At 63.6% G+C, this 25808-nt stretch overlaps 1 protein-coding gene across 7 annotated transcripts; it reads right to left on the bottom strand.

Annotated features, from left to right (window-relative positions):
- Positions 1 to 744: 744 nt before the first annotated feature.
- Positions 745 to 25674, bottom strand: IGF2 (insulin like growth factor 2). Of its 7 annotated transcripts, XM_043451980.1 has the most exons (6): positions 25538 to 25656; positions 16077 to 16294; positions 8931 to 9095; positions 4172 to 4337; positions 2325 to 2473; positions 745 to 2032 (listed from the first exon to the last, which is right to left on the bottom strand). In XM_043451980.1, the coding sequence occupies exons 3-6, from the start codon at positions 9090 to 9092 to the stop codon at positions 1799 to 1801; spliced, it is 711 nt and encodes a 236-aa protein (XP_043307915.1). In that variant the 5' UTR covers positions 9093 to 9095; positions 16077 to 16294; positions 25538 to 25656; the 3' UTR covers positions 745 to 1798. The 7 variants fall into 7 exon arrangements, with proteins under 7 accessions (XP_043307915.1, XP_043307919.1, XP_043307913.1 ...); XM_043451984.1 differs by lacking the exon at positions 8931 to 9095 and having other exon boundaries at positions 25538 to 25650; XM_043451978.1 differs by lacking the exon at positions 16077 to 16294 and having other exon boundaries at positions 25538 to 25552.
- Positions 25675 to 25808: the final 134 nt, after the last annotated feature.

Here is a 25808-nt window from a genome sequence, read left to right on the forward strand (position 1 = left end):
ATGGTCCCTGGGTGTGCTCGGGGGAGGGGGCTCCCCAGGTCTCGCAGGAGCACGCCCAGGGGGTCAGGCTATGTGGTCGGGCTTGTCTGGCTTGGCTGCAGCCATCTCCCGCCCGGCCAAACCGTTCCTCGCTCTGCACGATGGTCGGTGCGTGGATGCCCCTGGGGTCTGGGGGCACCCAGGACTTACATTCTGTGGGCTGTGGGGTCATGACAGGTGCCGAGAAGAAGTGGGGATCATCCTCTTCTCGGAAAGATGGAACCACCTGCCTGAGCCCGAGATACACCTTCCCACCATGGCGCATCCCAGGGGACAAGAGGGGAGCACGGAACAGGAAAACCTCATCGCGGGGCAGCTCAGAAAAGAATTTTGGATGGAATTCGGTCTCAGCTGCACAAAGGCTGGGCTCGGGTGTCCCTAGAGAGTGTGAGTGTGTGTGTGTGTGTGTGTGTGTGTGCGCGTGCATGGATGCATGTGAGTGTGTGTGTGTGTTTGCATGGATGTGTGTGTGTGTGCGCGTGCATGGATGCGTGTGAGAGTGTGTGTGTGTTTGCATGGATGTGTGTGTGTGCGTGCATGGATGCATGTGAGTGTGTGTGTGTGCGCGTGCATGGATGCATGTGTGTGTGTGTGTGTTTGCATGGATGTGTGTGTGTGTGTGCGTGCATGGATGCATGTGAGTGTGTGTGTGTGTGCGTGCATGGATGCATGTGAGAGTGGATGTGTGTGAGTTTGCATGAATGCGTGTGTGTGTGTGTGTGTGCGTGCATGGATGCATGTGAGAGTGGATGTGTGTGAGTTTGCATGAATGTGTGTGTGTGTGTGTGTGTGTGTGTGTGTGCGTGCAGGGTTGTGTTTGCTTTCTGAGGTAAGGATTGTGATGTCAGATTTTGGAGTGTGGGGGTGTTTTGCCAATTCAATTTTTTATTTTATTTTTTTTTTGCCAATTCAATTTTATTTTATTTTTGCCAATTCAATTTTATTTTATTTTATTTATTTTTTTTTGCCAATTCAATTTTATTTTTTTTTTGCCAATTCAATTTTACCAGTGCGATGCGGGGTTTCTGTTCCGTGCTCCCCTCCTCTGGTCTTACGGGGTCCCCTCACTGCTCTGTATTGGTCTCAGTGATGGAAACTTGGAGGAGCGGGTTTGGGTCTTTGGTGTCACACTGCTGGTGCCCGGGGAGGGCCTGGCGGCGGTGGGGAGATAACTGCCCAGCAGGGACAAGCCTACCTGCAAATTTGGCCCCTTCCTTTCTCTTCAATGATTAGATCAAAGCCAATTTAAGTCCAGATCCAAAAGGAATGAGAAGGAAGGGGGGGGGGGGCCGAATTCTTTTTTTTTTTGCCAATTGTTTTTAAGCCAATTTATTTTTAGTAGTTTTTTTCAGCCAATTGATTTTTTTTTTTTTTAGAAGTTTTTGGAAAACTGGTTTGCTATTCTGGTGTTGCTAAAAAGCCAATTCGTTTCAAGGGGGCTGATTAAGGGGTTCATGATTGCAATTTTGGTTGTATAATTTGGAGGTAATTTGGGGGGTGATAATTTGGGGGGATATTTAAAGCCAATTGGTTTTGTACATTTTTAGAGATGTTGTTCTGATCCCCTCGGCCAGGTGGAGGGGGCCGAGGGGGGTGTTGCCTGACGTGGGGAGGTTGGGGCACAGAGGCTGGGGTAGGGGGGCCCGCAGACAGGATGGTACAGAGATTTTAGAGAGGGACTTAGTGGGGCGGTCCCGGCCAAGAGGACGGCGCAAGGTAGATGGTATCACTTGGCAGAATTACGACATTTGGCTCACTTCTAATCGCTGGATGCCTCGGAAGAGGCGCCCCCGTGGGTGGCAGGGTCCTGGATGGGCAGAGTGATCAGCGGACGGTGACTCTTGGCCTCTCTGAGCGCCTCCAGCTCCTGGGCGAGCGTGCGACCCCGGCGCGCTCGCAGGAAGGCGGGCAGGCCCCTGCGCAAGCGCTGCGTGGACTGCTTCCGGGTGTCATGTCGGAAGAGCTTGCCCACGGGGTATGCGGTGAGGTCGTCCTGGGGGAGGAAGAGCGAGTCAGGGGCTGCCCAGGCCCCCGGGGGGCATGGGGGGCAGCACCCAAACTGCCCCAGGTGCTCGAGGTGTGACGGCAGGTGTGACAGGCCAGTGCCAACGCCCCCAGAGGGGAGGGGGGCAGAGTGCAAAGGGCTCCCTGGCCGTCCTCTCAGCTAAGCAGCTGGCTGCGCCCTGGTGCCCTGGCTCCGAGGTGACAGCCTCGCGGGGCTGCAGGGGGAGAGAGGGGAGAGTTCCCCTCGCAGGGACTGGGCCGGAGCTGCGGGGCCATCTTACCGGAAGCACGGTCGTAGAGGCAGACACATCCCTCTCGGACTTGGCGGGGGTGGCACAGTAAGTCTCCAGGAGGGCCAGGTCGCAGCTTCGGAAGCAACACTCTTCCACGATGCCACGGCTGCGTCGGTTTATGCGGCTGGATGGTCGGCCTGGCGGTCCCCCAAGGAGGATGGGAGGACAGGTCAGTGCCCACCCCTGGCAGAGGCAGGGGTCCTCCGGCCAGCCCCCCGCCCCCACCCTCGGGACGGGACACCCAGTGGCCCTGCAAAGACAGCCAGCTGCAGCCTGGAGTGGAGGAAGGAAGCGAGAGGTGGGCCCCAGAAAGGAGAGAAGAGACAGTGAGCGTGAGTGACCAGAACCAGCCCCTGGCGTCTTGTGCCTCCTCCTCGAATGGCAGGGGGGTCCCGGCCCGAAGGCCGGCTGGGATGCAGGTGCCACCCCTGCAGCAACCAGGAGCCTAGGCGCCCATGGCCCCAGAGACGCCACCGCTGAGACCAGCAGGAATGGAAGAAGGAGAAGACGGGAGGAGAGGAGTGAGGAGCTGCACAGACCACGCCCTCCTTTCTTCCCGCCCTCCCCTCCCCCCACCGCAGGCTCCAGACTCGGCCACGTGAAGTCCCCGCCTTCCTTCCGCCGTCCGTGGGGGGGGGGGGCGGGAAGGGAGCCCCCAGTAAGGGGTCCGGCTGCAGGGTCAAACGGGCTGGGGGCTCAGCCCAGCCCGCCCGTCAGGGGGGCAAGCCTGTGCCACTTCCTGCCCCCAAGGGTGGCAGAGAGAGAGGCCACGGGAGAAGCCAGGGCAGGCAGGGGCCTCGGAAGCATGGAGAAGCAGGTGTGCTTTTCAGAGCAAAGCGCTGACATGCCAAGATGGGCGTTTCCGGCCCATTTCAGAGTGTGGGTAAGTAAAAGCTGTGGAGAAAGATGCCTCGTGGAGGTGGTGGGCCGGGTTGGAGCCTCACGGCCCTCGCCGTGTCCCCACCCCCTGCCCCCCACGGCCTGGAGAGGCGTTTGGCTGAGCCCAGGGAGTGCACACGCCCCACCTTGAGGGTCAGGCTGCCCCTGCTCCCCCGTTTCCCCTGGAAACCAGGTGGACACTCTCCTGACGGTAAAGAACTGGAGGCCCAGACTATGGGGGGTGAGGGCAAGAGCCCACGCTGAAGGAGAGATCGCCTCCATCGGGGACACGCCCTGCTGCAGGGCGGAGGGGGGCAGAGGGGTCCGTGTGCCCAGCCAGGCGCCCCCAGTCCGGAACCATGAGAACCAGCCAAAACGCTCAGGCCAGCAGGCAGCGCCTGCACCACGCGCTGCCCTCGAGCGTGGGTCCCGCCCAGGCCCCGACCCCCTGCCTCCCATCAGGGCAGCGGGCCCCCTCGTGGATGGAGCCAGGCGTCCCCCAGCATGCACACTCACACCCCCAGTGACAAGTGCCTTTATTCTTAATGGCGTTCAACCCATTTGATTCCATTTCAAATCTAACAGTCCACGGATACGTGCCCATTGCCAAGACATGGACAAAAGGTGCGGGAAGCCGGTGCCCACAGCTCTGCCCGTGGGCAGGTCAGGGAGAAGCAGGAGGGGAAGGGCTGTCTGCGACCCCCCCCCCACCGGAGGCAGGCCTTCAGCCCCCTCCGCACCCCACCCGCACTTGCTGCTTCAGGTCTGACCCCTCTGTGGACACACCTGCCCATTCTCCCTGGACTGTGAGTCATGTGGCTAGAAGCCTGGGCCCAGCCCTCGAGCCGGGGAGGCTGGAGGACCTGCAGAGGCGACTGAGGACCGTGGGGAGGACTCCGCGTCTACGCAGGACCTGCTGTGCGCGCCCCCGCCCTCGGCCCCAGGGAGCTACTCACTGAAGTAGAAGCCGCGGTCCCCACAGACAAACTGGAGGGTGTCCACCAGCTCCCCGCCGCACAAGGTCTCGCTGGGGCGGTAAGCAGCATAGCAGCACGAGGCGAAGGCCAAGAAGGTGAGAAACGCCAGCACCGACTTTCCCGCTGAGATCCCCATTGATGATGACTGCAGGAAAGACAGAGGCGTGAGCGAGCCCCGCACCCGCCACGCCGGGGGCCGGCCCCGCCCTCCACAGGTCCCCGGATGGCTCAGCCAGGACATGCCCGCCCGCTCCCTTTGGGACCCTAAGCCCAGCCACCTCCTAAGTCCAAGTCCAGTTGCAGATTTGAAGTCTGGCTTTCTCCTTAATCTTAATTGCTTTAATTACAGGAACAAGAGCTTTCTCTGTTGAGGCTGGTGGGATGCAGAGTCACCCCACGAGGAGGGCAGGGCCGGGGGTGGAGCCTCTCTGGTGGGGATCACTGTCCCCCTCATATTATTGCTGAGGCTTGGCCACACCCAGAGCGGCAGGGGCCAGTGCTGGACACTGGACCTGGCCTCCATCCTATGAAGTCATGGGGGCGGGGCCAGCACGAGGCAGTGGCCACTTCTTGGGCCTCCCTGCACCAGCCAAGATGGCAGAGGGCCCCACCCCGGCACAGAACATGTGCATCCCAGAGGACCAGCCGGGCAAGGGCGCCAGGAGGACCAGCCTCCCTCCCCAGGCAACAGCGGGGGTTCCCGGCCCCACACCTCTCCCTCCCAGACAGCCTTTCTCAACCTTTCGGCCTGCGGCTGAGCAAAGGTCAAGGGTCTGGTGGCTGACACGGGGTGCCAGCCATGCTCCCGGGAGCCTCGTTCTCCGGCATCACTTAGTTCCCGGACCCCAGTCTTCCCTCGGGTCCCCAAAACACACATGAAAACCAAAAGCCTCCTTTCCAGGCCTCGCATCGCACTCCCAATGGCCAGGGGCCTCAAAGTCCTTCCAGGAACACCAGAGCCGCTCCCCTCTTGGGATGCCAAACCCCACCCGGAGAGCTGAAGAGAGCAGGTCAGGACCCCCCGGGGGGCCAGACACCAGATCCCTTCAGGGCCCATCTGGGGGAAGAGACACACCTCAGGACACACCCCCTTCACAAGGCTGCAAGGCTGCAGACTGGGGTAAATAGGCCCTGTAAAGGGGAAGGACCTTGGCTTCCCTTGAGACACAGCGAGCCACTTGCGCCTGTCCAAAAGGTGGAAGCCCCCCAGGCAGGCAGGCCCAGCCATGAGCCCCTTCTGGGAGGACAGTCACGGCCCGGCGCCCCTCAGCCGGTCACCCTGAGGCTACTCAAGCAAGGGCCTGGGTGGGCTGCCCACATGTGTCCGTCCCAGACACTGCACCCAGCGAACACGGGGCACCGAGCCGCACAGCCTTCCCCGCCTGGAGCAAGGTTGCTGCATGCTGGAATTTTGATGCAATAAATCGTGTAGGAAATGAGAGGACTGAGGAGGAAACTCGGTCTCGCTTAAGCCCCTGACAAGCAGGGGCCAGCTCCATGGAAGATCTAAACAGCCACCTCGCCTACCGCCCCTGGCTGGGCGAAACCCCCGGCCTGTTTCCCCGCTGCCCCACCGCCGCCCCCTCCAAATTCTGAAAGCAAATTTGGCCAGCTAGGAATTCCCGCTGTCCGAGCGGCAACTCCATCTTTCTGCAAGCCCAGCCACTTGGTGTGGGGTCCAGTCCAGGACACCAGCGGAGAGCCGAGGCTGGACAGCAGGCAGGCAGCCCCGCGGGCCAGGTGAGCCAGTGGGCCGAGGAGGGGTGGGGGGCAGAGGCAGGGAGGAGGGGTGGGGGTTGAGTGAGGGGCGGCGGGCAGGAGCCAAGGGGGCTGCAGCCGGCGGGCGGGAGCCGCAGCGCAGCGGGGTCCTGGCTCCAGAGCCGCGTTACCTGTAGCTGGACAGGAGGCTCGCTGGGGCTGAAGGAGGATGAGGAGGAGGAGGAGGAGGAGGAAGCTGGAAGGCTGCCTCCGAGGAGAAGCTAATGTCCAGTTTGCAGGCTGGTCAGTGCCTCAGCTTTTATGTCTGGGCCGGCTCCTCCCAGCCCCGGCTCCACCCTGCCCCCACCCCGCTCCCAGCTGACCACTCCCCCCGCCCCCTTCGCTCCCGCCCCCTCCGTCCTCCCAGCCAGTCCCTCCTCTCCTGCACCCCCAACCGCTAGCCCCAGCGTCTCTTAGCAAAGTACCAGGGCGGGGGAGGGGGGCCCCTCCTGCACCCCCAGCCCATCTCGGCACAAGGAAATGGGGGGGGGGCGGTTCCGGAGGGGGCTGCTTTCCACCTCCTTGTATGGAAACTTCCATCTGCCCACGGGGGCAGGGGCAGTTACCCTCTCCGGACGGTCCATTCCGGGCCCCTCTGAGCCCTGGACCAGCCCCCCCTCCACCCAGATTCCTGGTTGGAAATGTCGGGGACCGAGAGAGGGAGGAGGTGGGGGGGCGCCGAGGGAATGTGGCGTCTGGCAGGACTCTCTTGCCAACTCGGCCCCCCTCGCTCCATCCTGGCCCCGCCCACCCAGTTTTCCTCTCTCGGTCTTGCTGGCAAGGAGTCAACATACCAGGGTGGGTTTCTGAGATTTGCGCCCCTTCTCATTACACGGCGGCCGCCCCCCCCACGCCCGCCCTTGCCCCCGCACGGCACAAATCACAAACTTTGAGTAACAGCCCCCTGCACCCGCGAGCCGACCAGGAAGTCGCCGTGCACAGAGCTCACACCTCCCCCGGCGCTCCCCAAGTCCCTCCCCCGCCCCCACCCCTCGCCCCTTCCTCCGCGGCGCCGGGGAGAGCGCGGGGTTCGCCCCGGGGGAAGGGACCGCCAGCCCCCCAGCCCCGGCTGCCCGGGCCCCGCCGCCCCGCCGGGTCCGGCCCGCACGCCGCTTACCTGAAAGCCGGCACCGGGCCGCCCACCTTCCTGCTGCGTATTGCAAACCGAACAGCGGGCGAAGGCCCTCCTGCCGGACACTCCTCTGCCAGCGCCGCTCTGGCCGAGTCGCCGGGGCCGAATGTGCGACGGGGCAGAACGGGGGGATGGCTTTTTTTTGGGGGGGGGGATTAATTCTCTCTGATTCTTTAGGGAGGACGGGCTGTCTGCGGGCCGGGGCGGGCCAGATGTTGTACTTTTAGGGGGGGAAAGGGTATCGGGAAATGAGGTCAGCTGTTGTATCAAGGACAGAGAGGGGCAGAGATAGTGAGAGAGACAGAGTGAACGTGAAAAGGGGGGGCCGAAGAGAGGGCGAGAGGGAGAGAGGACAGCGAGAGGCGGGCAGGCTCACAGCGGGAGAGAGCAGCGGAGAGAGAAACAGAAAGCGTATAATTAATCCACTTTGGGACGGCGAAGGCGAGAGGGCGGGCGTGGAAGGGGAGGGAGTTGGAGGCAAGGAGCTGGGGGGGACGGGAGGGAGCGAAGGGAAGGCTGCGGAAGAAGACGGGGGGCCGGGACTAGAGGCTGGAGAGGGGCCGGGGAGCGCAGAGAAGCCGAGGAAAGGGCGCAACGTCGGGGGCCGGGGAAGGTGCTGAGGGGGGCGGAGCAGAGGCGTCACCCGGGCCGCGGGCGCCCAGCTCGGCTTGGGCCGACGGAGCCCTCGGCCGTCGCGAGCCCGGGCCTCGGGGGGGTGGCGGTGGCGCCGCCGGGGGCCGCTCGGGACGCAGCGAGGAGGGGGAGCGGCCGGGCTGCGCGCCGGGGAGGGCCGGAGGGGGGAGCGCGGGGGATGACAACGCCGGCGGCCTGCGAGCCGGACTGCCTGCGGGGGGGACCGCCTCCTCGGGCGAAGCGGGACGGGCGTTGAGGTAGACGAAGAGGAGGCGGCTGGGGATCCGCAGGCCGGCGGAGCCCGGCCCCGCCGACGGCGCCCGAGATGGGGGTCAGCAGCGTAGCGGACGGCGTCGACGCGGGACCGCCAGCCGGGTGGAGGCGCTGGCGGGCGAGGGCCAGGAGGCGAGGGCGGCCGGAAGGGGGGGCCGGGGGCCTGCCTGGCCTCACGCAGCTCCGCCGGAGAGCAGGCGAACTCTGGGCGCCAACGCCCGGTTCTTATAGTCGAGCCACCCGCGGCTCGGCGCCCGCTCGGGCCCCGCTGGCCGAGTGCCCGCGCCAATGGGCGCTCGAGGGGTCCTCGCCCCGCCCCCGGACCGCCTCTGCAACTCGAGCCAAGGGGGGGCCAGGCTTGGGGTCCCGGGGGGCAGCGGTGAGGGGGGGGCTGTGGGGTGCGCGGGGACGAGATTGGAGTGGGGGCAGGGATCCTCAGAGTTCGAAAGAAATCTAGAATCACTGTTCTAAAGTGTGTGGGGGCCCTGTCTGAGGTTCCGGGGTGCCAGAGTCCCTACACAGTACACGGGGGACCCAGGACGACCAGGGTGGGCGGCGTCACATGCCCTAGCGACGGCCGGATCCCCGCGCCCCACCAGGGGGCAAGGCGGCGAGGGTGCCCTGTGTGTGCGGGCACAGGTGGCGGTCCCCCCAGACCCGCCGGGACCTGCTGGAGAAGCGGGGAGTCTGGGCTCGGGCGAGGCGCGCAGTCTCCACCTGCCCGAGCAGGCACAGCACCTCACCTCGAGCTGCAGCCGGAGCCCGAGCGCCCCCCGGTGCCGCGCGGGAACTGGGGAGTAGCCTCGGCGGACGCCAGGTGCGGTACGTGGAGAGGGCCAGCCGGGCCAGGCCCGAGTCTGGGCCAGGCATGGGGCCGGCCCGGGCTGCGCCCGTGTGCCAGGGGCGAGACGAGCAGGGCGGGAAACGTCGTTCAAATCCTACCTGCATGACCGAGCTCACCGGGGTGCGTCTAAGCAGCTCGCCTTTGGGGCCCACCCAAAATATCCGGATAATGGTTCCCCCGTCCTCTATGCGTTGGACTTGCGTAGATTCGGGTTCAGCCCCGGGGGCCACCACGGTCACTTGAGGGTCTGGGGAAACCATCTCCTAGAGGGTTTGGACGAGGTAAGAAGTCGGTGTGATTTTTTTTTTTTTTTACCAAGTCAAAACCACGCACGAGTCCCCGCGCCCCACCCGCCCCAGGAGCCCCGACCACGCGCGCCCCTCCAAGGGGAAGGGGCCGCCGGCGGCGGAAGCCCGAGTCCAGCTCGCCCCCTCGCTCCGCCATCAATCACGTCTCCCGCGCTCGGCGCGCGCCTACCCTAGTCCTCCGCCCGGCGGCTGGAGGCGCCCGGGCGGCTGGAGGCGCCGCGCCGCCTGAGCGGGGGTGCGCCTCTCCTCCGCGTCCCTCCTGCCCTGCGCCCTGCCGGCCCCGCTTGGAGGTCGCCGAGGCGCTTTCCCCTCGTTGTGATCTTTGCACAGAGCAAAGGAAAGCGGCGCGGGTCTTCGGGGCCCGACCCAGCGCGCGGGGCGGCCGAGGGGCTGGCCCGCCGCACGGCTCCCGCGCCCCGTGCCGCTGTCCCCGGCAGCCGCTCGGGACGGCGGGACGGCGGCGGGTGGGTTTGGGAGCCAGGCCGGGACGCGAGGCGGCGGGGAGCTCACCGCGAGGCTGGAGGCCGAGGCTGCGTCCGCGGGCGCGGAGGAGTCGAGGCAGCGAGAGAGCGCTCTACGGCGAGCGGTGGACGCGCTGAAGGTGAGCGAGACCCCGGGGGCAGTCCCCAGTGTCCGGGGGCAACGCCCAGTCCGTTGGAAGACCCGGGGACAATGCCCAAATTTGGGGGAAACTGGGGGCAATGCCCAGTCGTTCTCCTGGACGCGGGAGAAGCCCTGCCTACGTCCTGGCGGACACACTGCCCGATCGAGTGTGTGTGGGGAGGACGAGAGAAACTTCCCGCATCCGAGGAGCTCCGGGGACTTCGTAGCAGACGCGGAGAGGCCCAGAACCGGTGCCCGCGGGGCGCGGGGCTACGGAAGCTGCAGAGACCGCGCTGGGGCCGGGAGCAATGCCCAACTGCCGGGAACGCAGTGCGGAGCTGCCTGGTTTGCAAGGAAGAGAACGAAGGTCCTGAAGTGGGGACCCAAGGGAGGGTGCGTCGGGGTGAGGAGCTGCTATTAATGACAAAATTCGAGACTCCAGAAAAAGAACCCGAGTCTGGGGGCCGGGGAGGCTGCTCCGTGCGGCCCGGGGACAGGGGAGCCGAGTCTACACTGTGAGGACCGGGCATGTAGGTCAGCAGGCTTGTGGGACAGCCCCATTTGTAGGGCAGTAGGTCTGCGGATGACCATGACCAGAGCAAAATTCTCCGTGTGGAACTTGGAAGGTTCCAAAAGGGCAAAGGGTCTAAAATTCGGGGAAGAAAAACAGTGGGTGGGTCTTGGGGATCCAGGTGCGGTGAAGAAGAGTGGAGAATCATTTCCAAGATTTAGAAATCAAGGTTAGTGGACGCTTGCAGCGCCCGAGCAAAGAAACTTCCATAATTGTTGTGGCTTCTGGGAAAATTCTCAATGTCCTTGAGAAACTCAAGAAACACGATCTAAATTTGGGGCAACCTGGGGTGTGATCAATACATTTGGAGAAGGCGGGAAATCAAAATCTTTTTAATATTTTAATTTTTAAATTAGTTTTGATTAGTTTATTTTTGGTGAACAGGAAAAGAAAATATTTTCCTGGGCAATGTCTGCATTTGGGGACCCCCTAGGAAGATACGGCCCAAGTGTGGGGGATCCATGGAAATTGTTCAGTAGAGACTGATATCTAAATTTCAGGGAACCTGGTTAATAGCAAGGAATCTTGTAGGACGCAGGCCTGTGATACCTGAGATTTCCAGGACCTGGGGGTATTTTTCGCTATCTGGGCAATTTCATTTTGGGAGGCCTGTGGAAAATTGCCTAAATTTAGGAGGGCTCAGGGTAAGTAAGGATCATAAAATCAGGGGACCCATAAATCAATGTTCAAAAAAGTTGAGTTGTTTTGTGGAGAAGGGGGAAAAAGTCTCAGTTTATTTTGGAGGGCTAGCAGGCAGCATCACAATTCAGAGGCCCCAGAAAATAATTTTTGAATCTGGAGATCCAAAGAAGTCTTCAAAGTCCCCAGGAGAACAGAGGGTCAATATCGAAGTTTTAGGGGGAAAGGATTAAGAATTCCTAGGCGGTGGGGCCTGGTGGTCTACAGAAGATTGGCAGTGTCTGAGACCCAGGAAATGTTGACTGAATTTGGGGTGACTCAGTGAGCGCCTGGAGAAATGCTTTGGGCCCGAGAAATCAGTGCCTTTCTGTGACTCTGCATGTGTCTGGGCAGCTTAGAGAGGGTGATGCCTGATATTGAGAGCCCAGTGTGTCCACACACAGGGCGCCGGGGAAAGGTCCAGTCGGTTGGCCTGGAATTTGGGATCAGTTCTGAATTTTAGGAAACCCGGATTCTTGTCAGTAAGCTTGTGGGGCCCAGGGAATTTTTTAATATTCAGAATGTTATGAGGCGGAGAAAATATTCAGAATATTTGGTTACTGGGACACTCAGAAGAGCCTGGTAAAACAAGATACAGGCTCTGTGCAAGTGTTTGTTTTGTGCTTGGCTTGACCCGGAGGACCTGAGAGATGCGTGATTTGGGGGGACCGGCCTGACCCACGGTCACAACAGATAAGTGCTGTGTGTTTGGGGGTCTGGGTAACAGCGTCAAGAAACCTGACTAGTGGCAAGGAAGCTTGGAGAGCCCCAGAAATGAATGCCCCGTGTCTTTATGACCCACCAAAAAAATTGCTCAGTGAGTTTTGGGGGCCAGAAACCATCTTCTCAATTTTGTGGAACTCAGGAAATCAGAGCACAGACTGTTCATGATTCAAAAAGAGGGTCACTGTGCTTTGGGTTTAATGCATAAATTTTGGTGAGGCGTAGGCAGCAACCTTCCAACTCTGAGGGCCCTGGGGAAATTGATCAGTCTGTTGCGAGGGGGTGGCAGGGGTGGGGGGACCTGGGATTCTTTACCTAAAATTTAGGGAACTCAGGTTGGGGCCAATAAATTTGTGGAACTCAGCAGATTATGTCCTAAACTCTAATGAAGCGGAGGAACAGGGCTTCGGCACGGGGGAGCCAGGACAGGGGCAGTAAGCTGGGGAGCCCCTGTCGACCAAAATTATGGGGACACAGGAAAAGAGTCCTGTTCTTTGGGAAAGATGCCTTAATGCCAAAAAAACACCGTGTTCATCCTGGGGGAGTCAGCCTGAGCCCAGGACCTGGAGTTAATGTTTAAATTTTTCTGAATAGGGTTTGGCACTGTGTAACTCTGTAGAACCTGGGGGTGGGGGTGAGGGTGGGGGGTACAGTGAAGCTGTTAAGAGCCTGGGTGGGAGAAAACACCCAGTAAGTGTGGGGACCCAGGTCACCAGTGAAAACCTGAAAAAGCCAGTAGGGGCTTATGTGTTTTCAGGTCCCCAGAAATTAATGTCAAAAAAAGAAAAAAAAAATCCTGTGACTTGGGGAAATGCTCAATGTATTGGGGGAGATCAGGGAGGAAATCTTAAATTTGAAAAAGCCCAGAAAAAATAAAAAATAAAATAACGTCTGCCGTCAGGAGGAGCGGGGGATGTGGCTCGGTGAGCTGGGACCCTGGAGATGGAGAGCTTCGTTTGGCAGGCTGAGCTCCGGCCAGGGAAGCACCGCGACGCTGCGGATCCACCGCCCCAGGGACTCGCGCGGAGCGGCGGCGCCCTCCCCGGGGATCGGGGCGCGGGCTGCGCGCGGCGGCGGCGGCTCCAGGGCGGCACGCGGGAGCGGCTCCCTGGGACGCCCGCCGCCCCGGCGGGGCTGGCACGTCGCTTCTCCCGATTTTGCCCCCTCGCCCCTGAGAGCGCTTCCGTGCGGCAGCGCGTCGGGTGGAAGGGAGGCACGCCGGGGCGGCGGGGGAGCGACGGGGCGCTGCTCCCTGGCTTTCCGGGGGGCTCTGGGCTCCCCGCTCGGCTGCCTCCGAGGAGGCCCGCGGGCTCCCCGCCGCCGCCGCGCCCCACGCGCTCCGCTCTGCGAGCCTAGGCGAAGCCGCGGCCCAGCGACCGCCGCGGGCAGGCTCGTCCCCAGCTCGGTTTGGGGGGCCCCGGAGCACCCCCGGCGGCCGTCCCCGCTCACCCCAGGCGCTCCACGAGCGCCGTCCGGGCCTTCTCGGGCCCCTCGACGAGGGCGAACCCAATTTTGTTTTGATAACGGGAGAGAGTTGAAGGACTAGGGAAGAGGAGGAGAATGGGGGGCGGGGGGAGACAGGACTGATGGTGGCGGGGGTCAGGGGTCTCCTTTCGTTTTCTCTAAGAGAATGTTCAGGGCAAGCCTCCCTTTCCAGGCTGTGAAAGTCTAGTTCCTTAAGACAAGAGGAACGCTGAATCCTACCCAGCCCCACGCACTGGTGGGAACCGGATCACCCCTTTGGAATTAGACAATGTTGCGGGTGGGGGGCGGCTGCCTCCTGAGCATCTGTGGGTTGAGGGTGTTGCCAGCGAGGGGGTGCTGCTGGGGGCAGCAGGATGATGGGGCCTCAGGGCCAGCTCACCAGCCGATATCTGTCCCCACAGTCACCCCACAAAGGGACCCTAGCCAGAAAGGGGGCCTCCCAAAGCCTGACCTTCTGGAGAGGCAGGGGTTAATGCCCATGGACAGGTGTGGGGACTGGGCAGGGCTGAGGCAGCTCTTTCAGAGGAGTTTGGCAAGACGGGGACGACCCCCCCCCCACCATGAAAAAAGCAGCCCACTTTCCACCCGGAGCCCAAGGCACGTGGGGAATGTTCCCCCTTCAAATTCCAGTCCACATCAATCACCCCGTGTCCATTCCAAGAACATCTGGCCTGTCTCCCCCCACCCATCACTGCCCCGCTCCCTCCCCACCAGCCTTCTGCAGTCCCAGGCCCCAGCGTCAGGCCTGCGCCCATGGAAGGGAGGGTGAGGAGGGGGCTCCCCGGGAAGCCTGGCAGGGTGGCAGCTTGTGCATTTGGGGGTGAGGAGTGTTTTTAAAGTGTCTGTCTGCAGACCTCAGCTCCCTGGGACCCCAAAGCGGGTGAGGGTCTCCGCTTCCCTGGCCCTGCTCCGGGCTCCCCACCTCTCCTCCAGGCCTGCTTCCCAGGTTGGGGGCGGCAGGGGGGCCGGGGTGAGGTGTGTGTCCGTGGGGCTTTCTGGGCATCTTCATGCTGGGGGTGTGTGCCCTTTGGGGACCCTTCCCTGTTTTCAGTCTGGAACAGGCGCCAGCCCTGGAGAAGCTGCGGCCCGGTGCTTGGAGACACGTGCCTGGACCTTGGAGGTAGGAAGGCAGAGGCCACCCTGGGGTGCTGGCCTCAGCCACGGGCCGGGAGGGGGCACAGAGGCACTTCTTGGGCAGGCTGAGCCCGTGCCTCATTTAGTCACGAGTGCAGCTAAAGGGGCAGGGTTGTCGGGGGGCAGACCCGGGTCACCGTGGGGCTCAGAACGGGCACTGGCCACCCCCAGCCGGGACCAGCCGCCCAGGTCGCCCCAACTTCCGGTCGCCCACCGCAGTAGGAAGGGCACAGCCCTGGTGTGTTGTGGGACTGGGGTCTTCCCCAGCACAGGGCTTGGCTGGTGGGAACTTCGGCCCCAAGCACCACCACCTGCCCCTCCCTCCCGCTCTGCAGCAGCCCTGGTTCCCCCACTGACGTGCCAGCCATATTCCAAGAGGACAGTCATCCCCGGAGACTCGGACTCACCCCAGGAAGCCCAGCCCCGCGCCCGACCTGGCTCCAGGCTCCAGCTCTGCGGCGGCTCCCTGCTCCCGCTTGCCCTGCAGCCTGCCTTCCCTTTCCCCGCTTCCTCCCCCGGCTCTGGCTCCGAGCTGGCCGCTCCCCACCTCCCTGGGACCAAGCCCAGCATTCTACAAACCCAGCTCATTCTCCAGGAGTCCCCTGAGCCCCCCCTTTCTCAGCCCCCACAGGGCGCCTGGCGCCGCTGGGGGCGAGGACCCTGCACTGGATGCCGGAGGGATGCGCCTGCTCCCAGCAGCAGGGCTGGAAGCCCGGGGACCCAGGCCCCAGCTGGACTGAACGCCAGGACCCGACGACGACAACGGCACAAGCCACCCCGGCCCACCAGCCCCTGATCAGTAGACCAACATCGCAGTGTGTAGGAGTGTGGGGCACCGGGCCCCCAAGCTGCAAGGACCCAGGCGTGGCCACTGTTGTACCATTCTATGTAGCGTCTGAACTAAAGACACCTTTGAAAAACATTCTCGGTTTCTCTCTTTCCGGTGGGCAAATCGGCCTGCAAGGGGGCACCTGCTGGGTCCCCCACGGCAGGCCCTGAAGAGTGACCTCTGTGGCTTTGGGGTCAGGACCGGGAACACAGGCCCCATCCTCCGCTTCCAGAGACCCTGGAGCGAGTCCCGCTCTGGGGCGGCTCAGCCTGTTGCCCCCACCCCGGCTCCATCCAGCAGCGTCAGAGGGGGCTCTGACTGCCCCCCAGCCCTTTCAGTGTCCCCCTCCGTCCCCCAAGGCACACACAGGAAGCCTCATTCTACCACACAGTAACCACCCGCTCTGCGACTGTCCCCCTGCTTTGACAGATGGGGACACAGAGAGGTCAAACCACCCGTGTGAGGCCCCACAGCAGCGGCCCAGGGCAGGGAGGGCCGGGTCTGGCATGCCCAGCTGAGCCCAGCTTGCCGGGGGGCCTCCCAGGATTCCTCCCCAACGTGCTGGAGATCTCTGCCTGCACGCTCCTTCCTCCAGTTCTGTCCTCACCTGTCACCCTTGCCGCTCCCTGGGCTGCCCCCCTCGCCGTCCCTCTGTCCTTCTACCAGGAGTCCCCCTCTGAGGACCATGCTGCCCAGGGGGCGGGGGCCTGCTCTACCTGCAGCTGAGCCCCCAGGAGCCGACCCTCTGAACCCCAGATTCCAGCTGCGTCACCCTGATACGAACCCAGCCCCCTGGAGGCTCCACTCCTTGTGAAAGGGGTGACGGCAGCGGGAGCTTCCCGAGGTGGGGCTCCGAGCCACTGTCCAGAGCCTGCGGCACGCCGTCCTGCCCGGGGGCGTCCGGAGCACTCACCTCTGAGGGCTGGGGCCACTGGCCTCGGTTCTGAGTGGTGGGGATCGCTAGCCGCAGGTCACAGCAGCTGACCTCTGGGCTGGGGTTTCTGGCCGGCTGTGGGCTCTGGCCAGGGGGCAGCCTGGGCAAAGGGCTGACCTGGCGTGGGTGTGGGGCCCTGGGGCTGGGAGCCGGAGGCCACCTTCTCTTCCTCAAGTTCAGCAGCGACTCTTTGTCCCCTGGGGAGAGCAGAGGGGTGTTCCTAAGATGGTGTCTTTTAAAACAAATCCACACGCGTGCACACACACACACCCAGCCAGGGCCCTGGCCCCTGCCCCTCCGCTGGCTGTCAGGCGGAGAGGCCCTGGGGTCACCTTGTCAGGATTTGGGTGATGGCTCCCCTGCCTGTCCCTCTGGCTCCCCAGCTCTGCCTTTTCTGAAGAAGGGAGGGGGAAACGTGTCCACAGCTCAGCAGAGCTGGGCTTCGCTGAGGCCGGGCCTGCAGAGGGTCCCACGGGAGCAGCTGGAGACCCATCCATGGGACAGGATGCCCCTCCCTGCAGCGGACTTCTGCCTGAGCTTCGGGGCGCACACAGACAGCCTGCCTCGGGGGTCACAGCACGCAACATAACTCCCCCCTCTGCCCCAGCACATTCCCACCTTGAATGGAAGCAAGGAGGGAGGCAGGCACACACACCTCTGCCAGGGAAAGGCAGCTGAGGGTGGTGGGAGCCTACGCTCCTCTGGGGAAATGAACCGCTTCCCCACACACAGCACACGGGAGCCTGGGTGGAGGAGGCGCACACTCCATGCACAAAACAAAAGCCACCCAGGGCAGGGGAGGCATGGAGGGGGCCCAGGGCGGCCGGAACACTGTCAGCAGGAGAGAAGCGGTCCTCTCTAGACTCTGCTCTGGGACCCCAAGGGGCAGCACCCCGCCCTGGTCCCTCTCACCATCCTCTCCAATTACACGGTGGGATTCTCTGGGGGAGGGGCGGTGCAGGGAGTGGGGAGAGAGGGGGTGTGGGAAAAAACTCCCAAACCTCGGGGCCTCAGCCCCGCTGCAGCATCCTGCTTGGGATCGGGGAAGGCGGGGCACAGCCAGAAGGAACCTCTCACACAGGAAAATCCTTTTACTTTTCCAAAAGCAGCTGTGCCCTCACGCTCCAGCCCACCCCTCCCATTTTGCCAGCTCAGTGAAGGAAAGCTTATTTCCCATGCAAAAGCCCCTGTGGCTCTAGGCAGCTCCCCTGAAGGGTCCCCTTCCCACCTGTCCTGTCCCCTCCAAAGTGGGAGCTCGCCTGAGCCCTCTGGCAGCAGGGCCCTCCAGCTCCTGCTAACTGCCCCCCGCCCACTGCTCCCTGAGCGCTCTGAAGGCAGCTTTCTTAGCACCCAGAGGGACGCGTGCGAGGGAGGGAAGCCCAGGCACCTGCGCTGTAACCGCTGTGCTGCCCCCAAAGCTCCCGGGCAGTGGATAAAGAGGACCGGGAAGTCGCTGATGCCCCAGGCTCTCTGTGGGAACTGCCGGGCAGGTGATCCGCTGGCCGGGCCAACAGTAGCGGTCGCTGCCAAGGCAGGGGGTGCTCTGGCTGTGGTGCTCAGACCCTCCAGCAGGCTTGCCTGGGAGGCAGAGGAGGGGGATGAGGCTGAGGCTGGAGAGACGGTGAAGGGCACTTTGAGAGCGTGCATTGTAACGGCCCCCAGAAGATGAGCCTCTCCACCATGGAGCGCCTGCCCAAATGCCAACGGGATCTATGGTGTGCCCCTCACCTCATCCCCGCCCCACGCCGCTCCCCAAGCCCCTCCAAATTTAGGCAGCATTGCGCCAACTTGGTGGTGCTGGGCCTGCTGGAGCAGCTGGCCCTGGGGCCTTCCCACGTGAGGGCATGGCGCATCAGGGCTGGAGACTTGGCCCACCCTTGGCCTGGCAGAAAGGTGTTAGTGGGCATGGGCATTAGCCGAAAGTACTCGCTGCCAGCTGGGGCTTTGTGGAGGGGGTGGGGGTGGGCAGGTCCTCCCTTGATTGACACCCTCCCGGGCATGCCAGTGGGCATGGCACGGGTAAAATGGGGGTGGGCCATCTTGGGGAAAAATCAGGGTTTGAGAATGGTCAGAAAAATCTTCCCTCAGGGGCTCCCAGTGCAGCTGCAACACAGCGTGGCCAGGTTGGTCCTTCTTCCAGAGGCAGGGGGCACACCTGGGGGCTTTCTCTCTCCCCTGGTGGCATCTGACACCCCCCACCCCACAGGTGTGGTGGAAGGCCCTGAGGCTGCTGCAGCAAGTGGCACTAGCAGGTAGCAAGCAACACGTCCTGCTCGCAGGCACCCCTGGGAGGGTTGACTGGGGTCCACAGCCTTCTGAGCTTGGCCAGAACTCCAGCTGAGCCTGGGACCCAGAAGTGTCAACAGCTGGGTGAAGCCCCAGGCAGCTTGGACCAAGCCTCACTGGGAACTTACATCTCCCCCCGGAGCCTTCAGGTAGAGCAGGGGGCAGAGCCAAGGTGCGTCCGGAGGCAAAGGTGTGTGTGGCTCCCTGCAGGTCGCTGGCCCCCACCCTCCCTGTGTCCCTGTGCCCCAGCCTGCGAGCCTGGGCTGGTGTTTAATTCTCTCCTCTCCCTTCATCTTTCAAGCCCTCGTCTGAACTCCCTTCTTAGCTGGAGGGATAGGTCATCTGACAGGGCTTTCAGTGGGGAAGAGAGTCAGACTTGGGGTTGGGGGGACTCAGATCTGGTGGGAGTGTCCTAAACAAGATGCAGAAGTCCCAGAGCCGTACCATCCCCTGGGCTCTTGGGCAGGAGAGGAATGCAAGGGCGCTAGAGGTCCTGAGTCAGGCCCATCTCACACAGAGGGGACTCAGTGTGTGAAGCACCCCACAATTTTGGGGGTGCAGCAGTCACTTGCCCATGCCACTCTGGCCCTGTCTGGGGACTCTGTGGCTTAGAGTTTTCACAGCCTGTGCCACACACCCCCGCCCCCTGGTGTCTGCTGCAAGATGCCCAGATGTCACAGGGGAGCTCCTTGCTGATCCTTATGGGAAGCCTTAGCTGGGGCTTCCCACGACTAAGGTGGGGCCAGTGAGGGGAAAAGGCTGACCCCATGCCAGATAATGAGGCTGCATGAGAGGCCCACCAAGGGGAGTATCCCCGAACTGAGAAGGTGGGGGGCCTCCCTGGTGGTCCAGGGGTGAAGACTTCGCCTTCCAGTGCAAGGCTTGCGGGTTCAGTCCCTGGTCAGGGGAACTAAGATCCCGCATGCCCCAAGGCCAAAAGACCGAAAGCATTAAACAGAAGTAATATTGTAACAAATAAACCCACAGATCAAACTGCTGGAATGGGGGACCCCCACCCCTAAACCAGTGCATTGGATCTGAGCCCTGCCTCTAGTCCAGATCCCTGTTCCTGACACAGCTCCAGAGGGGACCACACCCGTGCAGGGCGATTTTACTCCATCGGAACCTTGAACCCCAGAGTGTTTAAGCAAAGAAGGGGAGCAGAGAAAGGGGCTCTGGGTGGGGAGGCCCCCAGGAGGACTGGCCACAGCTTGGTGCCGCTGAGGCAGGACTGGAGGCAAAGGGGCTGTGAGGGTTGTGACCTTGAGCTTGACCTTCTATTTACCATCCATGGTGGGACCACAAGGCCTACGGGGAGGCAACGCAGTGGGACGGAAGAGGCAAATTTGGGGTGCCGGGGACACCTCAAGACATAAACCTTGTTGCCTCACTGTCTCTTAGGCCTGGGAGGGGGTTACCCTGGCCTAGGGTTCTGGTCAGATCCTGTTTATGCAGGAGAGACTCGGGAGACGCTTAGAAAGCCCCAGCTTCAAGTTGCCTCCCTTTGGTGGCTTAAGTGGCCTCATGCTGACACCTGGTGGCCACTTCTAGAATTACAGCGCACGCCCGGAAGGTCTTGAGGGGTGACTTCCCACAAGGGAGAGGCCTTCTGCATTGCTGGGGTTCAGGTGGGCTCTGCACCTTTGCATCGGACCTGAGGCTCTCATCAGCCCCCCGCCCTGGCATTACAGAACCGATGGTGGAGGGAGGTCCTGGGGGGGTCCCCACCCCAAGGGTGTGGCAAGGTGGGTGACCCAAGCACCGCTGAGCCCGGGACGCCTTCCTGAAGCATCCACCGTGTCCTGAGAATTAGAGAAAACTTCATTATGTTTATACCTGAATACAATCCGTCAGATTACTGAAAGGCTCTAGAGCAGGATGCTCGGGGCCGCTCCCCCCCAGCCCGCCCCCAGCCCCGTCCTCGAGCGGCAGTGGGGGGCTGACTCTGGCGCCTGACTCCCGCGCCCTGCGCAGCTTTCCAAACCTGACCCAAGCCTGACACCTCGTGGCCACGTCGAGAAATGCAACCACAGCCTTATGAGAATGCACCTGGCTTTTCTAGAAATGGGTATGGCCGGTAGGATAACAGAGGAGCCAGCTCACCAGACCCAAGAGCCGGGGGTATCAGAGCCCCCATCCTGAACTCACTGATGTCCCAAGAGCCCCGCCCCATCGGGAGGCCAGGGTGAGGCTGCCCCGGGCGGCGTGGAAACAGCGGGAGGACCAAGGGGTCTCCAGGCCGGGAGAGGACGGGGCGGGAGGGGACCCGGAGGCTGCAGGGGCGAGCCCGTCACCCCGGGGCCTCCTCGTCCCTTGGACCTCACAGGTCGGCGCCCACAGGTCGGCGCCCAGCCCAGCCCACCTACTGATAAAACACGTGTTTATCATTGCGCATCACTATACTGTCTCAATGCGAAGGTGTGTTTGCCCCTGACTCCCCTCACCACACGAGCATTCTTTCCTGGACGCTGGTGGCTGAGTCACGGCCAGGCTGGTCCTGGGACACCTGTCATGCCCTCCATCCCCTGCAGGCAAAACCTGCCACCTGAGAGGGCTCTGGAGTTTGGGGGGAGGGAGTCTGGCCCTGGTCCCGGCACACAGGAGCCCCCAGGCCCGCTGGGATGCATGCTCCTTCCCCCAGCCAGCCCTCCACCTCATTTCAAGACAGGTGGGCCCCGCAGGCCCCCGAGCCCTGGGCCTCCTCCCCTGGGGGCTGGTCCGCCTGGCAGCCGCACCCACGGGGCACCCTGGTAGCCCTGGGGCCTGCTCCTTTGCTGTGGAAGGAGCGTCAGCTGCCTCTTGCCTCTGCTGCCTGGAGGAGCAGTGGGCCTGCGGAGCTCTGAGGCCCAGAGAGGGGAAGAAACCTGCTGGAGATGCAGAGCGTGGAGCCGCAGGACGCTACCTACGCGGGCCACCCGCCCTGGGCCCGCCTGCCCACACGCCCGGCCCAGAGGGGACGACGTGGCACACACGGGGGCCGGGGCGGACGTCTGAGGCCACCGCCCGTCCCGCTGGGCAGGAGCCGAGGATGCGACTCGGAGGACCGGCCGTCACCACGGCAGCAGGCCTGGGGGCCTCACTCACACGTGTGGCCCTGCTGGACCCTCTGCCACCACAACAGGGAGCGTCTCCTTGGGTTCCCCTGCAATGGATGAGGAAACCAAGGCTCAGAGATGCTGAGTAACTTGGCCAAAACCACACAGTCAGAGCAAGGACTTAATCCCAGCCTGCCTTGCCTACCAACTCTCACCCTTCAGCCCCGCACTGGCCCGCAGTGGACCCCCCTGCTGGCCCCAGCAGGCTGAGGGCTTCTGGGGAGCCAAGGCACCCACAGGACTTGGCCCACTGTGTCCCCCAGACCTCAGCCCGTGCCATCTCTGTGGCCAGGGCCTGGAGGACGGCATCTCAACATGAACACAGCTCCCAGCGCGGCTGCAGAGAGGGCGGGGCCGGCTGTAACCGCCCCACGGCGATCCCGATCCCGAGGCTTGGTCTGCACCTGCGGCAGAGATAGCCAAGTGTGGACTCGATCTTAAGGTCACGGCCCCTGACTGGGGACGCGGGACACCTCCTTCAGGAGGCCTCCCAGCCTGCCTGTTCTACCCTCCTCTGACCTGAGCGGCTGGAGGACGCCGCGCTCAGCCTTCCTCTCTTCCGTTCCTCTGCTGGCTCTTCCACCGCCTGGAGCCTGGCCTCTCTGCCGCTCTGTCCCCACAGCCGGCCTGAGTCCGGGAAGCACCCCAGCAGGCAGCCAAACACAGACCCCTCATCTAGGCCTCAAGGAGCAAGCCCACCTTCCACCCTCTCCCTCTCCCTGGCCCTGGAAGCCTTCTTGGACAGGCTGAGCTGACAGACCTCAGGAGGGTGCTACAGAGGACCAGAGGAGGCCGGGGAGACCATGGAGGACTATAGGGGACCACAGAGGACTTTAGGGGTCAGGGAAGGTCGGGGAGACCATGGAGGGCTGTAGGGGTCAGGGAAGGTCGGGGAGACCACGGAGGACTATAGGGGACCAGAGAAGGTCGGGGAGACCATGGAGGACTGTAGGGGTCAGGGAAGGTCGGGGAGACCATGGAGGGCTGTAGGGGTCAGGGAAGGTCGGGGAGAGCGTGGAGGACTATAGGGGTCAGGGAAGGTTGGGGAGACCACGGAGGACTATAGGGGAGTAGAGAAGGCTGGGGAGACCATGGAGGACTGTAGGGGAGTAGAGAAGGCTGGGGAGACCATGGAGGACTGTAGGGGAGTAGAGAAGGCTGGGGAGACCATGGAGGACTATAGGGGACCACAGAGGACTTTAGGGGTCAGGGAAGGTCGGGGAGACCACGGAGGACTATAGGGGAGTAGAGAAGGCTGGGGAGACCATGGAGGACTGTAGGGGACCAGAGAAGGTCGGGGAGACCATGGAGGACTGTAGGGGAGCAGAGGAGGCTGGGGGGGACCATGGAGGGCTGTAGGGGTCAGAGAAGGTCGGGAGACCATGGAGGGCTGTAGGGGACCAGAGGAGGTCGGGGAGACCATGGAGGACCACAGAGGGTGAGTAGGGCCAGGGAGGCCTGGGTCGTGGATTCAGGGCCTCGGGTTCACCTGGACCCTCAGGTTCCCTTCCTCCCAGCCCTATTCTGGCTGCCCACTGAGCCGCCTCCCAAGCCTGACCTCTAGCTCAGAACCTGAGGCCCAGAGAGGGAAGGGGACTTCCAAGGTCCCTGGGCAAGCGGGCCTCGGGTGTGGGCGGCCGGCAGGGTGCTCCGGCGAGGCTGGGCTGGAACGGGGTCAAGCTCTGAAGGGAAGCGGACTTTGAAGAAAACTGTGTTCTTTGAGACGCAGTGTGAACAGCCCTGGGCTGCAGGGCCACCCCCGGGGGTGCCGGCTCTGTTTTCCAAAAACACAGATGGGCCAGGAAGGGGGTCAGAGCGAGGCGGGCGGAACGCGCCCTTCCCACCGCCACGAGGTTGGTTCCGATGGCTCAGCAGCCTCGGCCACGTGGGGAGGGAGGGTGGGGCCACCCTGGGCTCGTGCGCTCTCGACCCCCAGGTTGTGGGCGTGGAGGCCCACCTTCATCTCTGGCAAAGCACAGAGCCAGGCCCCGCTAGGAGTGGACGACACAGGGTCTGAGCATCTCTGTGTGAGGGGGCCTCGGAGGCCGCCCCCACCTCCACCCCAATCCTGAGGGCCCAGGGGTGGCCCCAGGATCCCATATCTCAGCCTTGCGCCTTGGAGGGTGGGCACTGTGTGGTGAGAGTCCCAGGCCCAGCTTCTGGGGGCCACACTGGGGACCCCTCCACGGGCGGCCTGGGTCAGATCCCCAACAGCAGCAGATGGCAGGGAGTGCGATGTTTGAGCCTCTGTGGGGAGGGACAGGCGGGCGCCCCACCACCCCGCTTGCCTGCTCTCTCCGCAGCTCCCGGACCCCTGGCCACCCCCTGCCCCCAGCATCCCCTCTGGAACTGGCCTCCACCCCCACGGCCTCCTGGCCCAGGTCTGATTCTGCAGCCAGAGGGTCAGACTCTCCTGGAGACGTGACCCAGAATGTTGGGGACCCAGCACCTTGTCCAGCTGCTGCCCCAGGGAACCTGGGCTCCAGAGGGCCGGCTTGACTAGGGGGGCGAGGCCTGGGGCACCCTCTCTCCTACTTAAGCCTTGCGTCCTCCAGAGGCCCCAGGAGCCAGCCTGCTGGGCGTCCCGCACAGCCCCTGTGTGCCGGCCCTTGGGAATGTGGGCGGCGGGGGCAAAAGCCCCCTGCAGAGGGGACGCCGCTGGGGCTTGCAGCCCAGCACGAAGGAAGTGCAGCAAAAGTGAGGCTTTGGTGCCCTCTGCTGGTTCTACCTGCGAATGACCACTCTGACCGCCCGCCTGGCGGGGACAGGGGCCCACCCACAGGGTCAAGGGGCAGGCTCCCCAGGGTGAGGACTCCCAGCCTAGCTGGACGAAGACTCTGCCCGGGGCTCAGCCTGGGCTCTGCACGGGGTCTTCTGAGGCCCTCGAGCCACCGTTTCCTGGTCTTTCTCCCTCTTCCCAGCCTGGCCCCCAGTAGGCCCTGGGCCCTCAAGGGAGGGGCCCAGCGCAGCATCCTGGCGCCCACCTCCCATGCCCTTCTCAGGGCCCGGAGAATAGCGGGGACGGTAAATATTTACTGCCACCCAGAGAAGGCAAACACGGCCAGGCGTAGTGCCAGCTCCCTCGTGCCAGGAGCAGACACGATCTGGGGGGCCAGCCTGGAGGCGGCCACACTAGCAAAGGTCCTTGTTGGGTGGACGCTGGAGGGCCTGACCCCAGCCTCGGGGTCCCCGCTAGGAGCGCAGGTGCATCAGCCCCACCCCCGCTGCATGTGAGGACAGTGCCCCGTGGAACAGACGCACAGGGGAGTGAGCCGGCCGTGGGGGGCCGCTCTCGGCCCCTGGACCCCCACGGCCACAGCAGGGCAACACGCAGGGCCGGACACGGCGGGCGGCCACTGTCAGCCCCGCGGGCGGGTGAAGCCCAGGTCCCAAGGGCAGCCAGGACGGGCCTCCAGTTCCCAGAAGGGGCGGAGCCTGGGCCTGGGCGGGTGGCAGAGCCAAGGTCCGTGGGCCAGGCTGCTGTGGGGGGCATGCGGGCTCCGGGAAGCAGGGGCCTCTGGGGTTCAAAGAGGCGCCGCACAGGAGACCCAGTCTGACCTTGTCCTGGCCCCAAGGGCCCAGGGAGCCCTGGCAGCTGCTTCTCCCTGCCTCTGTGACCTTGTTCATGCCAGGGCCTCCAGCCCTCCTGCTCAAAACCACATCACCCAGGCCCAGGGACTAGTGGAAGAGACTCGGGGGGCTGGTCCCCAGTCTCAGGGCTGGGACGGGTCTCAGGAGGGGTCAGGGAGGCAGGTCCCTGTGGGGGGCCGTGACATACCGTGACCCACAGCCTTGCCCCCGTACACACCTCCCCCGAGCCCCCCAGCCCGCGTCACCCAGGGCATACTGCACCAGGGCATACTGGGACGGCCCCACGCACCCCGGGACCCCAAAGGCCTCCTTGCCCTCTCTACAGAGTCTGCTGGCACCTGAGAGGGAGGGGGAGCATCCAGATGGTCCCCAGGGTCTCACTGGCTGGCAGGGCCTTGAGGGCAGCCTGGCGATGACCAGCCGCCCACTTCCCAGCCCCAGCTGTCCCCGGTCCAGGCACCCACATACCTCAGCTCCTGCGGGGCACCCCTGCCCCGACCTGCGCGCACAGGCCCGCCCGCGTGAGCCCACGGGCAGATCACTGCTCATCCCAGCCCCCCGCCCCCTCCTCTTCCGGGTCCAGTGTCCGGCCGGCCACCTGCCTGCACAACCCTGGCCTTCCCCGAGGGGCGGGGCCTTCTGGAGGCCCTGGGGGTGCTGATGTGGCCCCGGGGAGGGGGTGACAGGGTGAGAGCCCTCGGGGCACATGCAGGACTGCCCCGCCAGCGGGGCGCCAGGC

Source organism: Cervus canadensis, chromosome 29 (genome assembly GCF_019320065.1).
Source record: "Cervus canadensis isolate Bull #8, Minnesota chromosome 29, ASM1932006v1, whole genome shotgun sequence".
NCBI classification, from domain to species: Eukaryota; Metazoa; Chordata; class Mammalia; order Artiodactyla; family Cervidae; genus Cervus; species Cervus canadensis.